Source organism: Fusarium odoratissimum (assembly GCF_000260195.1).
Source record: "Fusarium odoratissimum NRRL 54006 unplaced genomic scaffold supercont1.1, whole genome shotgun sequence".
Classification (NCBI taxonomy): domain Eukaryota; kingdom Fungi; phylum Ascomycota; class Sordariomycetes; order Hypocreales; family Nectriaceae; genus Fusarium; species Fusarium odoratissimum.
The window spans coordinates 1,022,969-1,045,937 of NW_022158687.1; the positions used below are offsets into that span (position 1 = coordinate 1,022,969).

A 22,969-nucleotide genomic window follows, 5' to 3' on the forward strand; every position below is an offset into this window, starting at 1 on the left:
CTTAGCTTTGGGGGGGCTTGAGCAGTCAATTACCTTTACCATATTGATGTTTATGCAGTGAAGTGCATTGTGACCGTTAATTAAATAAGAGTCTCAAAGAAGTAAAATATTTTTAGCTCAAGTGCGATCTTTTTGTGACTACAGAGTATAAAGGGCGATGTTCTCATCCATTTGTACCACATCAATCTACCACTTTGGCATGATAGCCGCTGGTTTCACAACCACTGTTTGAACCGCAGAATGAATAATAGATAGCCATGGAGCTATCGTTATCGAGAACTGTAGCAAGGCTTTTCCTTGGTGGATTCGAAAGGCATCAATACTGGCGATGCACTATGAGGACATATGATCGCCTGGATCATAGTTTCACATACTAATAAATTCAATCCGGCATTGAGTCGAATTGAATAAGAAACGAAATGACATTTACGAGATGCCATGCGCGAATATAGGTTTATCTTCCATATTGTCTCATCATAAAAGAAGTATCTTGATAGTCGACCGTGTTCGTAATGACTCAATCAATTTCTGTCACTCTCATGACAGGTATCAAACCTACAACGGAGGCGCCTCGGAGACGACACTATAAAACCTTCCTCTTTCATCTCAGCTAGCCGCGTTAACATCTTAGACCGACTGTTTCATAGCAACGATATCGCAACGTCTCCGCACACTCAATCTATCCTTCACCGAGCTCCAATTTTGGAATGATCCGCTCGCGGCATTTGAGCAATGATCTGGGTTATGGTGATATGCTCCAACCTCTGACGGCTTGTCGTTCAGTCCACGTTGTGGTTTGAGTGGCTCACGAGCGTCGAAATACAGGACCAGGCTGTACAAGACTCTTTCCGGGGAATGAGGTGCATCTGGGGTAACGTAAACCTCCTTTGTCTAAGCAGGGACCTTTAAGGTGTCTAACTAGTGGTCTAAGGCTTTAGCGGTATATCCTCATTATGTGCCGTGTGTTGCTATTGTGCTGATCATGCCATGCCATGGCTGAGTGCACAGTCCCGGAACTTGATATTGCTTTGAGAAGAGGTCAATGATCAATCACAAGAGCACCCTGCCTACAGTCATGATACTTGCCTTTGGCTGGATCCGGTTTGCTCAAACACACACACCACTAAGGATTCACCGTGGTCAAGAGATACATGCAAATTCTATCTAACCAATCACCCAATTAGTGGCTGGCGTTGGTCCAGGCCTCTTCTCTTGCTTGAGACCCCTGGAGACGGGGAATCACCAAGCTTTGAGAAAAGATTCACCCATCTCGGGCCTGGACCTAATTGAAAGATTTGCTGTTCAGTTTGCCATCCGACCCGAGTCATTCTGCCAAGGTCTGCCAAGGCCTCGTCCAGTGAGCAGATGAGCCAGCCAGGCCGTTGAGCCAGTGACTAACAACCAGGCCTCCACTGGAGAGAGATTCTGCAGGGCAGCCGACCTGAGAGTGAGAGCGCGGTCCGGTCTCCATCCAGAGCAAAGTTGTACAGTTGCTTAGAAAAGCCTACGTGCTGTAACATCCGCTACCCATATCTTGACCTGTACCCCCCGGCCCCGGACTTGTCCGGTTGATTTATTACCCACTCACCTCACTTTCACCTACCAATGCTAGGCTTGCTAGCCCACCTTCGTCATCCCAAACTCTTTGTGCGCGTGTCGTACCGTATCTGACAAACAGCAGCCACTCTCTCAAATACCATACCACCCTCTAGTTACCGTGCCATACCATACCATCCATACCACCTTGAACAGCCCAGGCCACTTTGGGATCTCTGCTAACTCTCTAGCTTGGTATCCTTCGGTGAGCGTTCTTGTCCATAGCGCAGTTCCTGACACTGCAGATTGCGCCAGTGTCGCGCCCACATGGATGGAATCGATCAAACGCCATGATCTAATTCGCGATTCCACTAACCCCATACCTGACTTATCTACCGTATTAAGTTCAAACTCCAACTTCAACTCCTTCGTTGCCATTTTTCAATCTTGAAAGACCCTTGTCTTGCTTTACCGACATTCAACATCGCATCCTTTCAGCCCTACCAAAAACGCAACGCAACCCAAACTAAGCCAATCGCACACTACTAATTCAACTGCACCAAAACCCCTCGATCCTTCAACCGTCCCGACGAACCGACAGCTCGACGATGCGCCGCAAATCATGCTGAAGACGTCTCCAGCCTTGTCCGCCTCCGCCAATGCCTCGCCTACCGCTTTTCGATATGCGACGTCGTCCCCTCAGCACTCCTCAAAGCCTTCGCCAGCTCTCCGGCGACGGCCTTCTACCCGCTCCGACACTCCATCGTCCGCCGACGCTATGAAGTCTTCTCCAATACAGCGTCCGAGACAGTATGTCGCGAATGACTCTGGTATACATGGCTCACCCGAAGTCCAACGACCGCCGTCGTCAATTTCTCAAAAAGCTTCTGCGCATCCTGCACAATCACCTGCCCCCTCACGCCCTTCTCAGGATCAGACTGTGCAGCAAGGCCAAGCACTAAGCGGGGTGTCACCAACTAAACGTCGAAGCTCTCCCACTCCGACCAACCCAGATGCCGTTGCTGCTACGAACTCTTCACCACAGACGAGCAAACGTGCAAAACCTGCTACGCCGCCACCAAAAGTATTACCAGATCGTTATGAGCTCTGTGCTGTAGAGGATATGGTAGAGTTGGTTGCGCATATGTTGGCAGAGTTGATCGCTACGAATGACGCCATACGAATTTCGAATGGCGGATTGACACGCTTTCACTCAAGGTAGATTGCGGCTCTGCTCATTCGGATTTAATGGATTTAGCTAACATGATACAGAACCGCACCTGGAATCTCGGTTCGAGATTACCTCCACCGTTTGGCTAGACATGCGACCCTAACACCGCCGCTTCTCTTGGCCATGGTTTACTATATTGATCGGCTATGCGCCATGTACCAAGAATTCACCATCAATACGTTGACTGTGCATCGATTTTTAATCACTGCAGCTACAGTCGCTGCCAAAGGGCTATCAGACTCTTTCTGGAACAACACCACTTATGCTAGGGTCGGTGGCGTTCGGGTAGCAGAACTCAAATTACTAGAGTTGGAATTTCTCTACCGAGTCGATTGGAAAATTGTTCCAAACCCTGAAGTCCTCGTGGCATATTACAAGGGTCTAGTGGAACGAACCCCTGGCTATGTTTTAGAATCGGATGGTTCAGACGACGAAGACGAAGATGAGGATGATGACGCCGAAGATGGAGAGAATGAGCCTTTGGACAATTAGACTTGACACCAATTGGTTCTTTGTTTGGCATTGAGGCCAGCAATCCCTCCCATTTCTAGGACTACCCTACCAAGCTGGCTGCGCGGCCAGGAAACTTGCCATTAACGGAGCCATGACGAGAGGAAAAGAGTTGATTCTGCATAGCACTGCATTTACAGGCGTTGGGGATAAGGGCGGTTTTATTCCGATTATATTGAAACGGTACACGGATGGGAAGGGAATGCAAGGGTTGTATTATGTTAAACTTTTTGTATGAGAGCGTTTAGACTCAACTGTGAGCATTCACTGCAATCTGTATTTCATGATTAAAAGCTTCCTGATCGAACCGATCAGAACTTTGCCTGTTTTACCATATATCGATTACCTTATTGTAGATGCCCGTTGTTTATTGAAAATCAATTAGCCGACAATCTACCGCCTCATACTGAAGCTAGGTACCCATGTGTCGTTTCCAAGCTCCAGAGCTGCCATACTCACCATCCATCAACTACATCACCAATCAAAGTTGAATCATAGCCCACTGCTCGCAATGAGGATCACAACCTTCCTATCAACCATCTGCGCCACTGTGCTCGTTGCAGCTGAGCAGCGCACTGCTCAAGTTTATGTCCAACCTATCCTATCCTCACCCTCGAAACCTCAAATCTTAGCTGAAGTCGCCTACGACGCCGCCTCACTCGTCTCCACCGAGATCGTCTCCTACGAGGCCCCTGAGCTGCCCGAGACCGCATCCCTCGTCCGCGTTGGCATCTACGACCCCAAGTCTTCGCGCTGGATTGCCGGTACAACTGCTGCCTCAACGGAGAACTTTGACCGCGGTTACGCGCCTACGATATTACTCTCTGTAGATGAGAGCGGCGATGTGCGCAGTGTGGCGCTTAAGGGGGTGAGAGTCGATGCTGGCCAGACAAGAGATTTTGGACCCAAGGCTGTTGTTATCGCGGAGAAGAAGGGGGCTCAGCCTGAGTTGAACAAGCCGGTTGTGCTGTCACCAAATGGTAGAAAGGCAGCTGAGGAGGAGCCCAAGTCTCTTTTGCAAAAGTGAGTATTGTTGAATCGAAATGAGAGAGTAAAATGCTAACATTTGAATAGGTATTGGTGGCTTATTGCTATCGTGGTTGTCATGTCGATGGCTGGTGGAAACGAGAAATAGACTTACATGTGCAAACTAACGACTCTAATCAACCATTTTATGCCAATCGTATTCCTTAAACCATCGTGACTTATATTATTGGCGACTCAGGTATTTGGGTCTGTGAGTTGCGCGTGTGTCTGTGCCTAGAGGAAAGTGATCATCTTGGCCATGAGGTTGAGGATGACCCAGAAACAGGGTTCGTTTTCTGTGTAAAAAGTGTCAAGCCCAACCATACCTATGGGTCTCCTCATTCCTTTACAAGCAGTGCTCATTTCATGATAGCATTGTAAAATTGTCAGGTAAGAAAGACCAAGGTGCTACTCTCCCAAACACCCCTTTGTGCAAAGATGAGCTATTCATGTACAAAACGTATTGGAAAAGAGTTACGTCAAACTCAAAGTCCTTCCAAAAGTTCGAATTCCTCATGCGTGGACGTCACAGAGAACTAATTCAGCATGTCTGGCAACACATTGAGCTTCCGGCGTATGGATAGCAGCTTGGCTTGGAAGACGAGCGTTATGAAACCAAGAAGATAAACCACACAGCTGTCAGGGACACCATTTCAAAGCTCTTCCCCATCTTGAGCGGCTTCAACGAGGAGTATTCTTTGACCTTGGAATTCACTATTCAGCCTCCAAGCGACTCACATTATTTGGTATTCGCACCTCACTTTGGTGGAAATGAAAACCCAGAAATCGATTATGCCAACTCGTTTATGCTACGAGGGCTATCGAAGTTGCGTAGCAACCTCAGCCCTGAAGAACCAGAGTACTGGGGATATCTACCTTAGGAAGATTGTTTGCAATGTTGAACACGACAGTCCGGCAACTGGTAGTCCCGGAGGTGCCTGCGGTCAAGAAGTTCATCCTGCGCCGTCAATCCCGCCGTCAATTTCGCCCCTGGACACTGAAGGCATTGCTGGCGAAGTTTCCTCAACTTAGGAGTTTCGTATGGGAATCATCACGCCTTCATTGGGGGAACTGCCATCCCCTACCTCATGGTAAGCAGAGTTGGCCAAGGACAAAAGGCTACGAAACTTACGGCGAAGGTGCTGCAGCTGTATTATCGCCATTTAGCTGGCGTCTAATAGAGTTTGTATCTTCTTTCGGTACTGGATTACCACCGAAGCTCAAGGACTTACTTATTTTCGAAGACTGCAACGTCGCATTTGCCTATGGTGCTGGCCGGCCATACCCCCCCGATCATATTTGTCTCATGGCAGATCCTGGAGTTGCCGCAGCACTCGCACGCGGAAGTTTCGGACTTACACGGCTTCATGTCCCATACATGATCGATGCCTGGGACTTCTTCAAGGCCTACCAGAAAGGCTGTGCATGGCAGCACTTAGAATCGATAAGTCTGACTTCCGCCTTGCTTGCTCCCTATTCGAGCAACGATAAGATCAGTGAACTTCTATGCACGGCTAGCGAGGTTGCCCTTGGTATGCCGAAGCTGCAGTCGTTTGCATTATAGAATGGACAAAAAGGCATCGCAGCAGGCTTCTTCTACCGCAAGAGAGACGCGTCTATGATATGGCAGAGCACTTAGAAGATGTACATCCAGCCTCGTGTTATAGAGGCATGGGAGCGAGCTCTTAAGGACACTCTCATCTATCAAGGAGTCAGAAAACTTCTAATATAAATTAGGATGCTATAATAAACTGATCTAAAGGCTTACTAAGATATACTAAACTTACCTAAGTCTTTTCATCATATAGAAAAGGGGTCCTAAGTTTTCTTGCCTCCCCTTGCCCATCAACTTTGAAGCCAGTATTGATAATTGATATGTTCCCCAGCAGATCACGTGAGAGACTTGGCATAATTAGAGCTACTATTCTATATCGGGCTAGATCCATCAGCTCATCCTCCACTGGTTGCCATGGATATTAAGGGAACAAGATCTGGGTCGCACTTGCAGCTCAGCACCCGCATCTCGCGCCGCATTTCAACCTTTGCATACATCCACTTCGTTCACCTCTTTTTGCATTCACACCGCTGCCAAACAACATCGCACTTTTCACTCCTTGATTTTTCATAAAAGCAATACCACCGCAACGATGGCCGACAACAACGCTACTCTTCCCCAGGATCCTTCCCAGGCCCAGGGCGCTACCTTTGCCGAGGAGAAGGGAAAGGGAAAGGCTCCTGCTGAGCAGATGACTGAGGACACTGCTATGGATGAGGATGACGAGGATGATAGCGATGATGATGATGAGGAGGTATGTGCTTCCACCCTCCGATACTTGCTTCTCGGCAATTGCTAACATTGTTTTTATTAGGTCCCCGAAGCTGGTAATTACACGCACCTGCAGCACTTAGACCGTGAATCAAGCTAACCCACGCGCGCAGATGAGGAAGATGGCTTGGAGGAGATTGACCCCAGCAACATTGTCGAGGGCCGCCGTACTCGAGGTGCCCAAATTGACTTCGCCAAGGCCGCCGAGCAACACCCTGCCGACGACGAGGATGAGGAAGACGATGAGGACTTCCAGCCCCCCAACGAGGACACCAAGATGTCTGACTAAATGCACGTTATGACCTCATCTGACGGATGTTTTACTGAGGGGACAGTACGATGTTATGAATTTTGGAACTGAGCAAAAATAAAAGGGCGCGGGCGTGGATGATTATACCTGTTTACCCAGTCTCTGGGCTTGGGGATCTAGGCGGCACAGAGTCGTGGATAGCATCAGCCATCTTTAGCATTCAACTGCTTTGCATATGTACTGTACGCGTACAGTTGCATGCATCTAAGAGCAATACGAAATGACATTAATGCAGTCAAAAACTGAATGCAAGATCGATATTGTGATGCTTGTCACGCGCTTATTTGAGGAATTATAGCTGTGCTGAAGCTCTGCCTGCTCTAAGCTCATGTGCCGTGTTTGACTCACTTGTGCCTACCATCCAATGTGAAATCATCATACTCGTCATTGTATACGTAATTAAGTGCCTATCTCAACAACAAATCAATTTAATCGTAACTTGTCCTCAAGTCGAAATTCAACATCGAGCTCCAGACCATGACACGGGATTGGACAGCCCCTCGGTACGTATCCTCCGTCCTCCCCAATCCAATGAGCCAGACCGCTGTCATCAGCTAAGAGAACACCTAAGAAAAACAACCAGGGTATCGTAGGGGGGAGGACCCAAGATTCGCGAACCCCTCGATAATTTTTTAAATCTTCATCTCCTTTATACACAGACCCCTTCTCGGTTTTGTCTCCCCGGCTATCTGGTCTCGACAGAATAGTCATGGCGCAACGGTACGACACTCCTTAGCAGATGGTGGCAAACCGCATCATCAGAACCCCAACAATCGATTCGAGACCAAAAATTGACAGCGCATCATAGATTCGGTGCATCATCGCTCCATCAGCGCGACTCTCGCAGCGCTCTCTTCGAGGGCTACACCGGCGACGCAGCATCTCGAAGACCCGTCAGCGCAAGCCCAAACCGAGGATACGGCTACGGCGGATACGGAGCCCCCTCGCCTTCCCCCCTTGGACAGGGAGGTTTCGATGCATCGAGACCTGGTTCATTCCGCTCTGCGACGCCGAATAAAAGGGGCCAGTATAGCGATGCGGTGCTCAATGAGCTTGAGAGCCAGAACGATGCGCAGGTGGAGGGTATTCTTGGCAAGGTCAAGGTGTTGAAGGACGTGAGTTTTACTCCTTTCCAAGGGTTCTTGCTGGTGGAGGAGCTGACAGTTGGGTGATAGATGACGGTTGCGATTGGAGACGAGATCCGTGAGTCCTCGGCGCTGGCGGAGAAGATGAACGATAGTTTCGACTCGACACGCCTGCGACTTCGTGGTACTATGAACCGCATGCTTGTCATGGCTCAGCGAACTGGTGTTGGCTGGAAGGTCTGGCTTATCTTCTTTGCCGCCGTGATCATGCTTTTCATCTACGTTTGGCTATTTTGATCTCGAGGTCTTCACACGACACGACTCGACTCATCGACTTAAGAGCATGGAGAGACATTGATTGACTGAGAAAAAGAAAAAGAGCTGTACGATGTGCATTTTGGAATGGCGTTTGGATGGGCGTTTTGCAATTCACAATAATGCATGATAGTCGGTGATCTTGGCAGACACGGGAGAAGCATCACATCACGCAACGATCAAGTTGCCCTCTACAAAGGTTGTAATCACACTTCTGGGCAAGCCTGTGGCTAGCAACCCATCTTTCACTTAGATATCGAAAGACGGGAAGCGCTCAATTTCAATTCTGCTTTGATAATGAACAATGAATGGGTATATAACACTGCTGCCTGAACTTGTCTATCTGTTGGTCGTGTCGCATTAGTCGTAAAGTGCTAGCCGTGACGGGCTCGTCGTCCAGCGGGACTGCTCTGCATAAAGCTGCTGCCGTCTTGCGAGAGGAGGTTACTTAGATCCATGCTGGCGCGTGGATGTGCCATGCTGGAACGGCCCTGGAAGGTAGGCGACATAGGACGAGGGAGGGTTGCAGAGCGAGGTGCGAAACTAACGTCGACATCGTCTTCATCATCATCCTCGTCGTCGTTGGATGACTCTTGTTCACTACTGGAGATTTCGGCTTCAGAGTCGGTGTGCTCGTAGCCGCCGCTCTCAGCCTCGGGGATATCTTCGTCAAGATCGGCGTCCATGTCCATGCCAAGGTCATCGTCTTGAGCGAAGTCTTCCTCGTCCAGAAGATGGCCGTTATCCTCTTCTTCTTCGAGTCCTTCGGTGTTGCCGTACATGTCATTAGCATCCGGCTCACCGCGGACGAGGGCCTCGCGAAAAGCGTCGTCGCCCATCCTCATACGTGCTTGCATGAGATCGTTCTGGCGCTCTGCTCTCAGGGCTTCATCATCTGTCTCCTCACCATCTTCTTCATCCTCTTCCTCGTCGTCCTCTTCGTCATCGTCCTCATCCTCGTCATCGTCGTCGCCAAAAGCATAGCCTTCTTCATCAGCATCAGGAATCTCATCATCTAGATCCTGAGCTCCGTCAAGCTGAACGTCATCCATTGTACCCTCGCCAGGCATACCCTCTGCTTCAGCTTCAGCTAGTTCTTGAGCTACTTGTTCTCGGCGCATTGCTTCTTGGTGCTCCTCTTGCTCCCGCTTCTCCTCACGCATCTGGTGCAATGTCTTAGGAACACCTGGGGGTTTCAGCCAGCCGCTGCCATAATTCTGAACGTTCAGTCGTCTTCTCTGCATGTACTGTTCATCCGCAGCCAGCCGAGCGAGAGCTGATCGCTCAATGAGCTTCGTTCGTTGTCGAGCTTGGTTTGCGCCATGTTGAATGTTATGTGTATCACCGCTAAAGTCGTCGAGAGGTCCAGGTGGGGTGTAAGGACTGCGAGAAGATCTATACCACAAAGAATGCGACTAAGTTTGTTAGCATTTGTAGTTAATTACATCCGTAATAGCCTTACGTCTCGCGGTGTAAAGTCTGGGAGTGTGGTGAACATGACAGCCGGGTCAAGACGCGGTCGCGTCAAGCTGTTAGGTGTAGCTATCGATGTTGTATTGACTTCACATTTCCAGGACAACCTTAAGTTTCCTCTTACGAAGTGGCGGGGCACTTCCCGCCATAAACGCGCTGAAGCGCCTAATAGCCGCCATTGGTGGGAACCCGTTGTCGAAACAATGCAACATCACAAGCTTCATAAAATGTTAATGAGTTGAAGGATTTGACAGGGTTCTTGATCAAAAAGTGATATGTGAATTATGAGACTTGAGTTTGGCTGGCTGTAAGCATCTCCGGTCGACCAAACACTACACGGCTGAATATTTTTCAGCGGCTGGGTCGGCTTGACATGAGCGGTTTACAGCAGAGGGCAACACCTTGCTTGTTCTAGACTCATGTCTCTGATCTGGGAAATGAAACCCCCAAAGAGCGACTGCAATTCTGTCGATCTGAAATTGAACTGAACTCACCGCCTGGAGCCAAGCTTATGATTTCCTTTCGGAGACTTTCTGATACGATCAACGATGAGGTTGCAGGGAGAGTCGGTGGTTTATTCATTTTGTTTGGTAACCAAATTATCGATTGCCGTGTGCTGTGCCTTGTTCTGCTTCAGCATTGGATGGATGGTATCTCGACAAACTCCTGCAACGTCGCTTGCATTACGGCCCTGTACCGTACAGCGCTAGACCCTTGCTTCATGCAAAGAATTCGTTCCATACCTTTGTAGGTAAAGTAGCTCGTAAATTACCTGTAGCGAAACTCGAGTTGGACATCGGAAGAAGTCGGAATCAGGAGTGGGAGGCTCCTTATCCCTAGCAAGCAGTGAGCACAGCAAAGCATCCATAGCAACTCCGGAATTTGACCGCAAAGACCGTCGGCCTCTCTCCGTCGGCCTCGAATTGAATGATGATTTTTGTTTTTGCTCTGGGTCTTCGGGGATCGGGAAGTTGGACTCTGGGCATCTCTGGTCCATAGGCTGAATGAGGCAACGTCTACGGATTGACGGCTCCGCAAGGCCGTAATGGAGATGCACTGCACTTACTGCAGACAGCCCAGCCTAACAGCGCAGACTACAGCAACAGCAGCAATAAGAGCAGCACAAGTTACATGAGATGCCGTTTAGCACCGCCGAACTCGCTGTGGTCCACAAGCAGTCTCCGCTCAAGGCAAACCAGCCAGCAACTCGCTTTTATTTATAATCTCTCAACTCTTGATTTGAGCTCCTTTCGGGATCCATTCGCCCGCCGCCGTTTTAGTATATTTTATATGCGGTATCAACGCCGAGAGATAAGCAATTGTGGCTCCCCGCGCTAGGAAATACGGCCAACGCGAACGAGATCTGGTAGCATTGGACTGGATCCTCTTGAGTCTTGACTGTAATGCGGCCGAGACGAGTCAAGTGCGTACGTGTTCGTGAAAGACATATGCTGTCATGTCTAACGGAGGACAATGACCGTACTCATCATGCATCGGGGAGCAGTAACTTGAGATCCGTACAAAACTGCTCAGATGTTGCCCGTCTTTCCCCAGACCACATGTTTTTACAGCCCTTGCAACCATTGGCCTCTCAGTGTTGTACCGGTTCGAATTGCCCATCTCAGTGACGTCTTTCATGCAAGCCCACTGCAACTGCAACACTTCAGAGAACCTAACCTCGCAGGCAGGGTCCCCGCAGGGACTCCCGAAGCATGGTGAGACAGGTGCATCTGCGCGATGGCGTCGACTAAAGACGGCGCTAGACGATCTTCTACCCTTGGCACGCTTTGGCTGCCGTGTGTGTGTGGGTGTACGGCACGAGCTTGTTCCGTTTTAGTGCACCTGGAGAGATAGTAAACGGTGGTTGGCTCGAGATAAGAAACGACTCGGCTTTGGAGACTCTGATTGGTCGTCTCTCCCAATTTTATGTTGTCCATCTTTTGACTGTGAATCTGTGAGATAATGAGGTGACGGCGATGAACATCACACGTGTCAGTGCCTCCCATCAACGATCCAAGGCGCTGACTCTGACTCCGAGAACCAAAACGCACAGGTTGGGGGTCCATGTCCTCGGCTGGCTCTCAGATGCGCTCGGCGACTCTCAGAAACATCCCGAGATCCCAGGGCATAATTTCAAAATTCAACTCCACTATGCAGTGTGGCCTGCTTCTCACGCGAGTCCAAGAGGGATATCCCATAGCGGCAATGACCGTAAATGAGGCAAATAACAGGACAGGGAAACGACTTTAATTATTTCGAACGTTGTAGTGCTTGCGTCGACGTGGCATACCGACAGGCAGAGACAAGCAAGACAAGGTGAAGATCATAGCCAGACTAGAGCCTAGATACTAGTCACTTCACGTACCACACCAAATTACAACAAATGAGTATAACGTAGCAATAATCTGGCGTTTGCATGTACGTAGGGACACTGGTGAAGGTAGTGGCACACGGACGGAATCACATCTCAAATCTCGCACAGAGAATCCAGATGCAACACCAGCATCCAGCTACTCGGACTGAAGTGCAGTGTAGGTAGTGCAGGATGGGGGTTGATAGACGAATCAGGCCCATCTCAAGCTCCCCCGCGCAGCATCTGTACGTCAAAGGTCCCGCCCCAGGTTCACAAGCACGCTGATGCTCATGGCTCATGGCTCCTCAGTAACTGCTTCCAGAGACGAGACAACGTGGGCGCGACATCGGACTAGCTGGGCTTTGAAAATGGCAAGCCATGATTGGCGTCGCAAGTTGAGAGGTTGAGCTGATCCCTGCAGAGGAAGGTTTAACGTTCCAGCCGGCGTCGCACGGATTAGCAGCATCTTCCAGCCATTCGGCGCCATCCACTCAGACCCTGGCGCCCTAGACACCCTAATCCATGAACTCGAGGCGCTGGTCGGGAGTCAGAGTGCGGTCGTAAGTGGTTGGCTCGTCGTTAGCGGCAAAGCAGTCCATCCCTCGGCCGTATTTCTCTTACACGAAACCATGTTGCAAAGCTATTCACAGATTGACAGCTTGGCGGATAGATATGCGATAATAGGTAGCTGTAGCTGCCTATTAGCCTATGCTTGATTGGACGTAATAACGAGAACATGTCCTCTCCGCGTCGGTTAAACAGATCAGATTAGGCTCCATGAATGCGGAGAGCGGAGCATAGCGGAGAGGAGCGATTTCAACGGAAAACAGGAGCGGCGGAGGGTATTGCGGCTATGGTCCAGGGCGGGGACGTCGGAGAGAAACAACAGCAAATGAGGCCATTCATGAAGTGTGATATTTGTACTAGAAACAAATTGACTGGCTGTAGGAGGCTGACCGAGCTACTGACCGCTAAACTACAATCTTACGGGGTTGCAGATGGAACGCACCTAGTTGTCAGGTCAGGTCAATGGAGGAGGTTCAAAAAGTCAGGCAACGATCACGGAGTGGGTTGATTCACAACGCGGGGAGTAAATACTATTATGAGGGGATCCATGGGGAATTACGGAGTACCCTGTTAATTAATCAGGATACCGCCTGTATCGAAACAAATACATCTTGCCACTATTCGATTGAGCGACGTGTATCCTTTTTTCGAAGACGTAGTTGTTGGCAGATCTCAACCCTCCAAGTCTGTAGATCAGAAATAGAGGGCTGCAACAACACATTTCCCATTCTGACTCGTCTAATTTGCTGCGTTGTGCATCTCCTAGTACATTGATATTCAAAAAGATGTGCGTTTGCTTTCGCCTCCAAAGAGGAATCTGCCGAGGATGCAGGCCGATCTACGGAGGAGGGTGAGCGGAACACAGCGGACGGGCGCACCTCAAGGCTTAAGTCGAGGGCTTCAAAACTGAGTTCGGAGGAATTTCCGAAGCGTGAGAACGGGAAGTCCGTAAGATGATTCTGAATAAAAAGGATAGAAAAACAAGGGATAATGGTATGGATAGCTGGGATTTGATACAAGGAGTCAAGGTGTTGAACGAATCGCGGAGTATGGAACGACATGTACAACATGGTAAGTTTGGAGAATAACACGATGCTTGAACAATTGGCCATCCCTAGGCTTTAGCAACCCTTACAATTTGTGTAACCAGCATGTCAGCGGAAGAGATGCCGAGAGTAAGAGATGAGACGAAAAGTCCTGAGCTTCCTAATGCTGATACATTTGAAAGGTGATGTTGCTCGAACAGTGGCATGTCAATGATGGGAGCGTCGTACAAATGCCTGTAACCTCAGTTGCTTGCGGCTGTTTCCTGGCATGTGCGTTTTCCTCCTCCTCCTCTCCCCCAATTCCCGTCTACTCTACTGCATGGAAACGGCAGGGAAATGGGACCACGGTAGGGTCCATGCCGTGCGCCCACCTCGAGTTCGGAGCCAGCACGCCGAAGACAGACTCTCAAAAGATTATAAGTGAATGACGGCTTGTAAGGACTGTTATCCTTTTAGAATTGTGATAAGGATGAGGTTGGGGAAAAGCAGAGCTAAGCAGTACACAAAGAGGAATTATAGAAAGTCAACTTTCATGTGAAATACCATTTCTTGACGTCCATCAAACTTAACTTTTGTGTCTACAGAGGGTGCTCTTCAAGCCATCAACATCATCAACATCATCGGTCCCCCCACTGCGCTATGCACAACCCCGGTATCTCGCTCTGACGCCGCATTCTCGACCTCGACCATAGGCTCTCTTCAAGCCCTATTCAAGATGCACGCCCCTACCGAACTAGCTTTCCCCCTCATATACACCCCTCTCCCTGGCGGGTTCCTCCCCTCCACGCACGCCGTAGCCGCTCCATTGGATTTTTTTTTTTGGTGTTCGCTTGTCCATTTTCCCTTTCGTGGGGCATTTTTTTCTGAGCTGCTCCGAAGCTGGACCCAGTTGGATTGACTCAAGAAAAAGAGGCAGTGAACCATTGAGCTGTCGCCTTTACTGCTATAGTTACTCGAGCTGCTATTGGACTGGCCTTCTTTTGCTGGACGGCTTCGGACATCAATTCCCTTTCTCCCGTGCCCTCCACTTCCTCTCACTCTCACTCCCTCTCATCTCCCGCCCATTTATAAAAGCAGAGCTGTTGCCCTCCCCCCCCAACATTTTCTCTCCTCTTGATCTTCCCCCTACTGCCACTGCTCTGTCCTCTCGCGTTCGCCTCTCCTTAGAATCTAACGTGCCCATCCTGCCTGCTACTGCACTGCAAGCCAGTCGCCTTTTGATACCCTTTCGTTTTACGAATAACCTCTTTGGTGAAGAGGACCACCACTTGGTAAGTTTGTGATGAGCACTCCCTATCGAAAGCAACGATTTGCTGCCTGGAGCCGAACTGGATTCACTTCTGCATCTCTTACGACACCGGGTGCAGCTCCTCGACACAGAACTATCTGGATAAACGACATTCGGGCCATCGCTGCTCATTCTTGCGACCTAAACTGGCGACATACCGAAATCACATGTCTCAGACGACAAGTGAAGGCAACATTTCCAGCGGACTAGCTTAACAGGCCTCTCCGATTGCGCTCCTCTGGCATTGGTGGCATCTGTTTCCATTTCCAACAGTTGGTGGCATCGCTGCAGTGACGTCCATCCCCAGGCGCCTCTTCGGCCCCCCCTTGTCTTAGCCGCATGGCTGCATGGTTAGGTTGTTAGCATTGCACAGTCCATCATTGGCCCTGTTGGTCTAAAACATCCCACTTCAATGCAGCCAGGACAAGGGCCCCGCCCGGCAGACCGCCGATAATTTGGTGGGTCGATGGCCCGAATAAGACAGCTCAGAAGCTTGGTCGAGAGCCTGCATTGTCTTGGAAGTGGATGCTATGAAATGGACACTTCAGCATTGTCATTACGCTGTTTTCTCGAGGGTGCTACGCAAAACCACTCAGCCAGAAACAGAGGCTGTAGTGAGAGCTGCGGGCGCAATTTGGCGGGGCATATTCTCTGGTGACTTTGAGTTATCGACAGAATTCCTTATCTCTACCCGATGCCGGAGCCACCAGCTTTTTTTTTTTATTAGCGACCCCTCAATGAACAGCAAACCCTGGACTGCCTCGGCCAACCTTTCGGAACCTGTTTGAGCTCACCGGAACTGGTCCTGTGGCCTATTACAGGCAGCGCGTTTAATTGCCGTATCTTCCTTTTACCCGTGCTAATTGATTTAATGCTAGATCTCCATTAGAGTGGCTACAGCTGCTCTTACCAACGCGCCCCGCGATCCTACATCCCCCACCGAACTCCCCCACAACCCCACCCAAGTTCGATCGAATCCTTGCCTAGCATGGGCCTAAACGAGGACTTCGACGACCGACAGATTCAAACCGAAGCCGAGCAACAACCATACATACCATATGAGTATCAGACTGAGAACAATGACTCGTGGGCTGGTGCCTTGCCGGTGAAGCAGGGTCTCTATGACCCTTCTTATGAGAAGGATGCTTGCGGTGTCGGCTTTGCTTGGTCAGTTACTACTCAGATGATCATCATAACCTCACTAACATGTTCTTAGCCACATCAAGGGCAAGCCTAGCCACAAGATTGTCAGTGATGCCCGTAACCTTCTCTGCAACATGACTCACCGTGGTGCCGTGGGATCTGATGCACGAGATGGTGATGGTGCTGGTGTCATGACATCCATCCCCCACCGGTTCTTCATCAAGAACTTTGAGAAGGAGGAGGACATTAAGCTGCCTCCCCTGGGCCAGTACGCCGTGGGAAACCTGTTTTTTAAGCCCGACGAGGAGACTCTTCAAGAGTCCAAGAGGCAGCTGGAAGATGTTGCCGAGTCGCTGGGCCTCCGAGTCCTGGGATGGCGAAGGCCTCCCGTCGACTCGACTCTTCTAGGACCTGCTGCCAAATCGCGCGAGCCTATCATCGCTCAACCTTTTGTTGTCCTGGCCTCTGCTTACGGTACTGGAAATGCTCCCGAGATAACCGACCCTGAGAAGTTTGACGAACGCCTGTTTGAGAGACAGCTGTACATCCTTCGAAAGCGTGCCACTCAGAGCATTGGTCTTCACAACTGGTTCTATCTCTGCTCCCTTTCAAACAAGAACATCGTTTACAAGGGTCAGCTCGCTCCCGTCCAGGTTTACTCTTACTACCACGATCTTGTCAACGCTGATTACGAGGCCCACTTTGCTCTGGTGCACTCTCGTTTCTCTACAAACACTTTCCCCTCCTGGGACCGTGCTCAGCCTCTCCGATGGGCTGCCCACAACGGCGAAATCAACACACTACGAGGAAACAAGAACTGGATGCGCGCCCGTGAGGGTGTCATGCAGTCTGATATCTTCAAGGAGGAGCTCGAGCAGATGTACCCCGTTGTCGAGGATGGTGGTTCCGATTCTGCTGCTTTCGATAACGTTCTCGAGCTTCTTACAATTAACGGTGTTCTCTCTCTTCCCGAAGCTGTTATGCTCATGGTTCCTGAGGCCTGGCAAGGCAACCAGCACATGGACCCCAAGAAGGCTGCATTCTACGAGTGGGCTGCTTGCCAGATGGAGCCTTGGGATGGCCCTGCTCTGTTCACATTCGCCGATGGCCGATACTGTGGTGCCAACCTTGACCGAAATGGTCTCCGACCTTGCCGTTTCTACGTGATGGACGATGACCGTATCATCTGTGCTTCTGAGGTCGGAACTATCCCCGTCGAGCCCGAGACTGTCATCCAGAAGGGTCGTCTGCAACCCGGTCGTATGTTGTTGGTCGATACACAGGCTGGTCGCATCATTGATGACAAGGAGTTGAAGGAGGCTGTTTCGAGTCGATATGACTTCCGAGCCTGGCTCGATAGTGAATTGATTACTCTGCCCAAGGTCGTTGAGATCATGGAGCAGGCCCTGGACCTTGCACCCAAGCTTGATGACAAGGCTATCCAGGCTGACCCCCTTCTCCTCTCTTACGGTTATACCCACGAGCAGGTTTCCCTTTTACTCGCTCCTATGGCCGCTGATGAGAAGGAAGCTCTGGGATCCATGGGTAACGATGCTCCCCTTGCTTGCCTGACACAGGCTCCTCGTCTCCTCTATGATTACTTCCGACAGCTCTTTGCTCAGGTCACTAACCCTCCCATTGATCCTATCCGAGAGTCCATTGTCATGTCTCTTGAATGTTATGTTGGTCCCCAGGGTAACCTGCTGGAGATGGACGCTTCCCAGTGCGGTCGTCTTCTGCTTCCCAGCCCCATCCTCTCCATCGAGGAGTTCAATGCCGTCAAGAACATGTCCAACAAGTATTCCGATTGGACTGTCAAGACTATTGATCTGACCTTCCCCAAGAACCAAGGTGTTCAGGGCTATATCAAGCATCTCGATGAGATCTGTAACGAGGCCTCCGCCGCCATCGAGGCTCGCGACCGTGTTATTGTCCTTTCCGACCGCAACACCTCGGCTGACCGCGTGCCTGTTTCCGCTGTCCTCGCTTCTGCTATGGTTCACCATCACCTGGTCAGCAACAAGTGGCGATCCATGGTTGCTCTCGTTGTCGAGACAGCTGAGGCTCGTGAGGTTCACCACATGTGTGTCCTCCTCGGTTACGGTGCTGATGCCATCAACCCCTACCTTGCTATGGAGTGCATTCTCAAGTTGAACCGTGAGGGTCTGATCAAGAAGAAGACTACCAATGAGACTCTTATCCGTAACTACAAGCACTCCTGTGATGGTGGTATTCTCAAGGTTATGAGTAAGATGGGTATCTCTACTCTCGCCTCTTACAAGGGTGCCCAGATTTTCGAAATCCTGGGTCTTGATGAGACAGTTGTTGAGCGATGTTTCAGGGGTACTGCTTCTCGTATCCAGGGTATGACTTTCGAACTCATTGCTGAGGAGGCATTCCGATTCCACGAGCGTGGCTTCCCCACCCGTGAGACTATCCTCCCCTCTGGTCTTCCTGAGTCTGGCGAGTACCACTGGCGAGATGGTGGTGAGCCTCACGTCAACGACCCTACCTCGATTGCCAACATCCAGGACGCCGTTCGCACCAAGAACGACAAGTCCTACGAGGCTTACTCCCGCTCCGAGTATGAGCAGATCAAGAACTGTACCCTCCGTGGTCTTCTTGACTTCAAGTTTGAGGACTGCACTCCTGTCCCTATCGACCAGGTCGAGCCTTGGACTGACATCGTCCGTCGCTTCTGCACTGGCGCCATGTCGTACGGTTCCATCTCCATGGAGTCTCACTCTACTCTTGCCGTTGCCATGAACCGTCTTGGTGGCAAGTCCAACACTGGTGAGGGTGGTGAGGATCCCGAGCGGTCTCAGCGTATGCCTAACGGTGACACCATGCGTTCTGCCATCAAGCAGGTCGCTTCTGGACGTTTCGGTGTCACTTCTGCCTATCTCGCTGACTCCGACGAGCTTCAGATCAAGATGGCTCAGGGTGCCAAGCCTGGTGAGGGTGGTGAGCTTCCTGGCCACAAGGTGTCCAAGTCTATTGCTCGCACCCGTCACTCCACCCCTGGTGTCGGTCTTATCTCGCCTCCTCCTCACCACGACATTTACTCCATTGAGGATCTCAAGCAGCTGATCTACGATCTTAAGTGCTCCAGCCCTCGATCCCGAGTCTCCGTCAAGCTTGTGTCTGAGGTCGGTGTCGGTATCGTCGCCTCTGGTGTCGCCAAGGCCAAAGCTGATCACATCCTGATCTCTGGTCACGATGGTGGTACTGGTGCCTCTCGATGGACTGGTATCAAGTACGCTGGTCTCCCTTGGGAGTTAGGTCTGGCTGAGACTCACCAAACTCTGGTACTTAACGATCTTCGTGGTCGTGTTGTTGTCCAGACTGATGGCCAGCTCAAGACTGGCCGTGATGTTGCCCTGGCTTGTCTGCTTGGTGCTGAAGAATGGGGCTTTGCTACCGCTCCTCTCATCGCTATGGGCTGTGTCTTCATGCGCAAGTGCCATCTGAACACTTGCCCTGTTGGTATCGCTACCCAGGATCCTGAGCTTCGCAAGAAGTTCACTGGAACTCCCGAGCACGTCATCAACTTCTTCTACTATGTTGCCAACGAGCTCCGAGCCATCATGGCCCAGCTTGGTTTCCGAACCATCAACGAGATGGTTGGTCACGTCGAGGTCCTCAAGATGCGTGATGATCTTCGAACCAACAAGACAGCCAACATTGACCTGTCTCTCCTCCTGACACCCGCACACAAGCTCCGACCTGGTGTTGCCACCTTCAACGTCCGAAAGCAGGACCACAAGCTCCACGTCCGACTCGACAACAAGCTTATCTCCGAGTCTGAGTTGACTCTCGACAAGGGTCTCCCCTCCAGAATCGAGTGTGACATCGTCAACACTGACCGAGCAATGGGTACTTCCCTTTCTTACCACATCTCCAAGCGGTACGGCGAGGCTGGACTGCCCATGGACACTGTCCATGTTAACATCAAGGGCTCCGCTGGCCAGTCTTTCGGTGCTTTCCTCGCTCCTGGTGTCACTCTTGAGCTCGAGGGTGATGCCAACGATTATGTCGGCAAGGGCTTGTCTGGTGGTCGTCTGATCATCTACCCTCCCCGCTCCGCTGTCTTCAAGTCGGAGGAGAACATCCTCATTGGCAACACTTGCTTGTACGGTGCTACTACTGGTACTTGCTTCTTCCGTGGTGTTGCTGCCGAGCGATTCGCTGTACGAAACTCAGGTGCTACCGCCGTTGTTGAGGGTGTTGGTGACCACGGTTGTGAGTACATGACTGGCGGTCGCGTTGTTGTTCTTGGATCTACTGGTCGCAACTTCGCTGCTGGTATGTCTGGTGGTATTGCCTACATCTTGGATGTTCATGGTGATTTCCACTCCAAGCTCAACGGCGAGATGGTCGAGGCCAGTGGTCTTGAGGACCCTGCTGAGATTGCTTTCGTTCGCGGTCTCATTGAGGATCATCACCACTACACTGGCTCCGAGCGCGCAGCTCGCATCCTGGTTGACTTTAACCGAGCTCTTCCTCGGTTCATCAAGATTCTCCCTGTCGACTACAAGCGTGTCCTCGAGGAAGAGGCTGCCAAGGCTGCTGAGGCCAAGCGTGCCGAGTACAACCTTCCTGCTGTCTCTGGCGTCCAGCACAAGAAGTCCGAGAAGGTTGCCAAGCTCCAGGATCTCGAGGAGGCTGTTGGTGACAACGCTGCCGAGAAGAAGCGTGCCCTTGTTCTCGACAAGACTCGAGGCTTCAAGATGTACAAGCGCCGCCAGGAGAAGTACCGACCTGTCAACTCTCGTCTCAAGGATTGGGCTGAGCTGAGCTCTCGTCTGGACGAGGACGAGCTCAAATACCAGTCAGCCCGTTGCATGGACTGCGGTGTTCCTTTCTGTCAGTCCGAGACTGGTTGCCCTATCTCCAACATTATCCCTAAATGGAACGAATTGGTGTTCCAGAACCAGTGGAAGGATGCTCTCAACCGTCTTCTCATGACCAACAACTTCCCCGAGTTCACTGGCCGTGTTTGCCCGGCTCCTTGTGAGGGTGCTTGTGTCTTAGGTATCAACGAGGACCCTGTTGGTATTAAGTCTATTGAGTGCGCCATCATTGACCGTGGCTTCGAGATGGGATGGATGGTTCCTCAGCCTCCCAAGGTCCGAACTGGCAAGACTGTCGCGATCATTGGATCCGGCCCTGCTGGTCTGGCCGCTGCTGATCAGCTCAACCGTGCCGGTCACCTCGTTACTGTCTACGAGCGAGCTGACCGTCTTGGAGGTCTTCTTATGTATGGTATTCCCAACATGAAGCTCGACAAGCGTATTGTCAAGCGCCGTACCGATTTCATGGCCTCTGAGGGTATTATTTTCAAGACTGGCGTTGCTGTTGGCGAGGAGGGTCACCCCTCTCTCAACGACCTCCGAGCCAGCAACAGCGCAGTCGTCATTGCAACTGGTGCTACTGTTGCTCGCGACCTTCCTATCAAGGGCCGTCAGCTCGAGGGTATTCACTACGCTATGGAGTTCCTCCACAAGAACACCAAGTCTCTCCTTGACTCCGAGCTTGCTGACAACACCTACATCTCCGCCAAGGGCAAGGACGTTGTGGTCATCGGTGGTGGTGACACTGGTAACGATTGTATTGGTACTTCTCTCCGTCACGGTGCCAAGTCCGTCACCAACTTCGAGCTTCTGCCTCAGCCTCCTCCTGAGCGTGCCAACGACAACCCTTGGCCTCAGTGGCCTCGTATCTACCGTGTTGATTACGGTCACACTGAGGTTCGCCAGCACACTGGCAAGGATCCTCGTGAGTACTGCATCATGTCTGAGGAGTTCATGGATGACGGCTCTGGCAAGGTCAAGGGCATCAACACCATCCGCGTGGAGTGGACCAAGTCTCCTAGCGGTGGTTGGGACATGAAGAAGGTTGAGGGCTCTCAGCAGTTCTTCCCTGCCGACCTCGTCCTCCTTGCCATGGGTTTCCTTGGACCTGAGGCTCGTGTTCTTGGTGACGAGATCGAGAAGGATGCTCGCAAGAACGTCAAGACTGCCCCCGGCAAGTACAGCACCAACCTCGAGGGCGTCTTCGCTGCTGGTGACGCCCGCCGCGGACAATCTCTCATTGTCTGGTAAGTTTTAACTACATCTGTCCACTTGAAGAAACGTCACTAACAAATGTCTCAGGGGTATCAACGAAGGTCGCCAGGCTGCTCGCGAGATTGATCTTTATCTTGAGAAGTACACCAACCTGCCCGTTACTGGTGGTATCACCAAGCGCACTGCGCAGGAGATTTTCAGCCAGATCAAGGTCGAGGCTTGAATAAAATTTGCATAGTTTCGTTATTTATTCTCTCTTTGGGGCACAGGAGCAACGGATCGGATACAGGATGATACCATGACCATGGAATCGGATATGATAAAAGGTGTCTGTTCAGGAATAATGGATGTTTTTATTTATACCAATTTGAATGACTGTTGGCTACGACGGGCTATCAGAATATTTGATTTGACCATTCTCGCTTTTGTGATGTTTTAGGGAGATTAAGAAAATGTTTAGGAAAGTCTTATAAAGGTAATCCTAAACTTAGTAAAAGTTTATGATTCCTTAGTCTTTTGGCCCTAAGAAATGAAGTCTCAGAGCCAGAGACCATGCGGCACTTCTCCATGAAACGTTGTCTCGCCGAGGAAGCCCGGAGATGCAGTGTCGTTTTCTGTGTTCATGCGTGTATACATCGACACCTGTCATTGGCTAGATCCCGAGTTCGAAATGAGACGTCAAATTCGCATCA

At 50.8% G+C, this 22,969-nt stretch overlaps 7 protein-coding genes across 12 annotated transcripts; 6 read left to right on the plus strand and 1 right to left on the minus strand.

Annotated features, from left to right (window-relative positions):
* The first annotated feature begins 154 nt into the window (after positions 1-154).
* On the plus strand, positions 155-3,678 carry FOIG_00375 (phosphate system cyclin PHO80). 2 transcript variants are annotated; one of them, XM_031196486.1, is made up of 3 exons: positions 588-871; positions 1,002-2,754; positions 2,809-3,678. In XM_031196486.1, exons 2-3 carry the CDS (start codon positions 2,159-2,161, stop codon positions 3,257-3,259), a joined length of 1,047 nt encoding a protein of 348 aa, XP_031072253.1. In that variant the 5' UTR covers positions 588-871; positions 1,002-2,158; the 3' UTR covers positions 3,260-3,678. The 2 variants fall into 2 exon arrangements, with proteins under 2 accessions (XP_031072252.1, XP_031072253.1); XM_031196485.1 differs by having other exon boundaries at positions 155-2,754.
* A 44-nt stretch (positions 3,679-3,722) lies between these two features.
* FOIG_00376 (uncharacterized protein) lies at positions 3,723-4,475 on the plus strand. Its single transcript, XM_031196487.1, has 2 exons — positions 3,723-4,300; positions 4,352-4,475. Exons 1-2 carry the CDS (start codon positions 3,789-3,791, stop codon positions 4,410-4,412), a joined length of 573 nt encoding a protein of 190 aa, XP_031072254.1. The 5' UTR covers positions 3,723-3,788; the 3' UTR covers positions 4,413-4,475.
* A 723-nt stretch (positions 4,476-5,198) lies between these two features.
* On the plus strand, positions 5,199-5,867 carry FOIG_00377 (uncharacterized protein; the record flags this gene model as incomplete). The annotated part of the gene is made up of 1 exon (XM_031196488.1): positions 5,199-5,867. One exon carries the CDS (start codon positions 5,199-5,201, stop codon positions 5,865-5,867), a length of 669 nt encoding a protein of 222 aa, XP_031072255.1.
* Positions 5,868-6,450: 583 nt separating this feature from the next.
* FOIG_00378 (uncharacterized protein) lies at positions 6,451-6,918 on the plus strand (the record flags this gene model as incomplete). Its single annotated transcript, XM_031196489.1, has 3 exons — positions 6,451-6,612; positions 6,673-6,685; positions 6,743-6,918. 3 exons carry the CDS (start codon positions 6,451-6,453, stop codon positions 6,916-6,918), a joined length of 351 nt encoding a protein of 116 aa, XP_031072256.1.
* Positions 6,919-7,648: 730 nt separating this feature from the next.
* On the plus strand, positions 7,649-8,321 carry FOIG_00379 (blocked early in transport 1; the record flags this gene model as incomplete). Its single annotated transcript, XM_031196490.1, has 3 exons — positions 7,649-7,659; positions 7,748-8,054; positions 8,115-8,321. The coding sequence occupies 3 exons, from the start codon at positions 7,649-7,651 to the stop codon at positions 8,319-8,321; spliced, it is 525 nt and encodes a 174-aa protein (XP_031072257.1).
* A 201-nt stretch (positions 8,322-8,522) lies between these two features.
* Positions 8,523-12,268, minus strand: FOIG_00380 (uncharacterized protein). 4 transcript variants are annotated; one of them, XM_031196493.1, is made up of 3 exons: positions 10,556-11,957; positions 9,802-10,030; positions 8,539-9,754 (listed from the first exon to the last, which is right to left on the minus strand). In XM_031196493.1, the coding sequence occupies exons 2-3, from the start codon at positions 9,835-9,837 to the stop codon at positions 8,714-8,716; spliced, it is 1,077 nt and encodes a 358-aa protein (XP_031072260.1). In that variant the 5' UTR covers positions 9,838-10,030; positions 10,556-11,957; the 3' UTR covers positions 8,539-8,713. The 4 variants fall into 4 exon arrangements, with proteins under 4 accessions (XP_031072258.1, XP_031072260.1, XP_031072259.1 ...); XM_031196492.1 differs by having other exon boundaries at positions 10,307-11,957; XM_031196494.1 differs by having other exon boundaries at positions 9,802-10,648; positions 10,879-11,048.
* A 2,309-nt stretch (positions 12,269-14,577) lies between these two features.
* Positions 14,578-22,844, plus strand: FOIG_00381 (glutamate synthase [NADPH]). 2 transcript variants are annotated; one of them, XM_031196496.1, is made up of 4 exons: positions 14,578-15,049; positions 15,945-16,233; positions 16,283-22,309; positions 22,365-22,844. In XM_031196496.1, exons 2-4 carry the CDS (start codon positions 16,055-16,057, stop codon positions 22,498-22,500), a joined length of 6,342 nt encoding a protein of 2,113 aa, XP_031072263.1. In that variant the 5' UTR covers positions 14,578-15,049; positions 15,945-16,054; the 3' UTR covers positions 22,501-22,844. The 2 variants fall into 2 exon arrangements, with proteins under 2 accessions (XP_031072263.1, XP_031072262.1); XM_031196495.1 differs by having other exon boundaries at positions 14,578-16,233.
* Positions 22,845-22,969: the final 125 nt, after the last annotated feature.

Excerpts from the sequence above, each read along its gene's own strand:
- FOIG_00375 (XM_031196485.1), top strand. The coding sequence starts at position 2,159 with ATGCTGAAGACGTCTCCAGCCTTGTCCGCCTCCGCCAATGCCTCGCCT. Across the intron at positions 2,755-2,808 it reads TTGACACGCTTTCACTCAAG|AACCGCACCTGGAATCTCGG; the intron begins GTAGATTGCGGC and ends AACATGATACAG.
- FOIG_00376 (XM_031196487.1), top strand. The coding sequence starts at position 3,789 with ATGAGGATCACAACCTTCCTATCAACCATCTGCGCCACTGTGCTCGTT. Across the intron at positions 4,301-4,351 it reads CCCAAGTCTCTTTTGCAAAA|GTATTGGTGGCTTATTGCTA; the intron begins GTGAGTATTGTT and ends ACATTTGAATAG.
- FOIG_00380 (XM_031196491.1), bottom strand. The coding sequence starts at position 9,837 with ATGTTCACCACACTCCCAGACTTTACACCGCGAGAC. Across the intron at positions 9,755-9,801 it reads CAGACTTTACACCGCGAGAC|TCGCATTCTTTGTGGTATAG; the intron begins GTAAGGCTATTA and ends TAACAAACTTAG.
- FOIG_00381 (XM_031196495.1), top strand. The coding sequence starts at position 16,055 with ATGGGCCTAAACGAGGACTTCGACGACCGACAGATTCAAACCGAAGCC. Across the intron at positions 16,234-16,282 it reads TGCGGTGTCGGCTTTGCTTG|CCACATCAAGGGCAAGCCTA; the intron begins GTCAGTTACTAC and ends ACATGTTCTTAG. Across the intron at positions 22,310-22,364 it reads GGACAATCTCTCATTGTCTG|GGGTATCAACGAAGGTCGCC; the intron begins GTAAGTTTTAAC and ends CAAATGTCTCAG.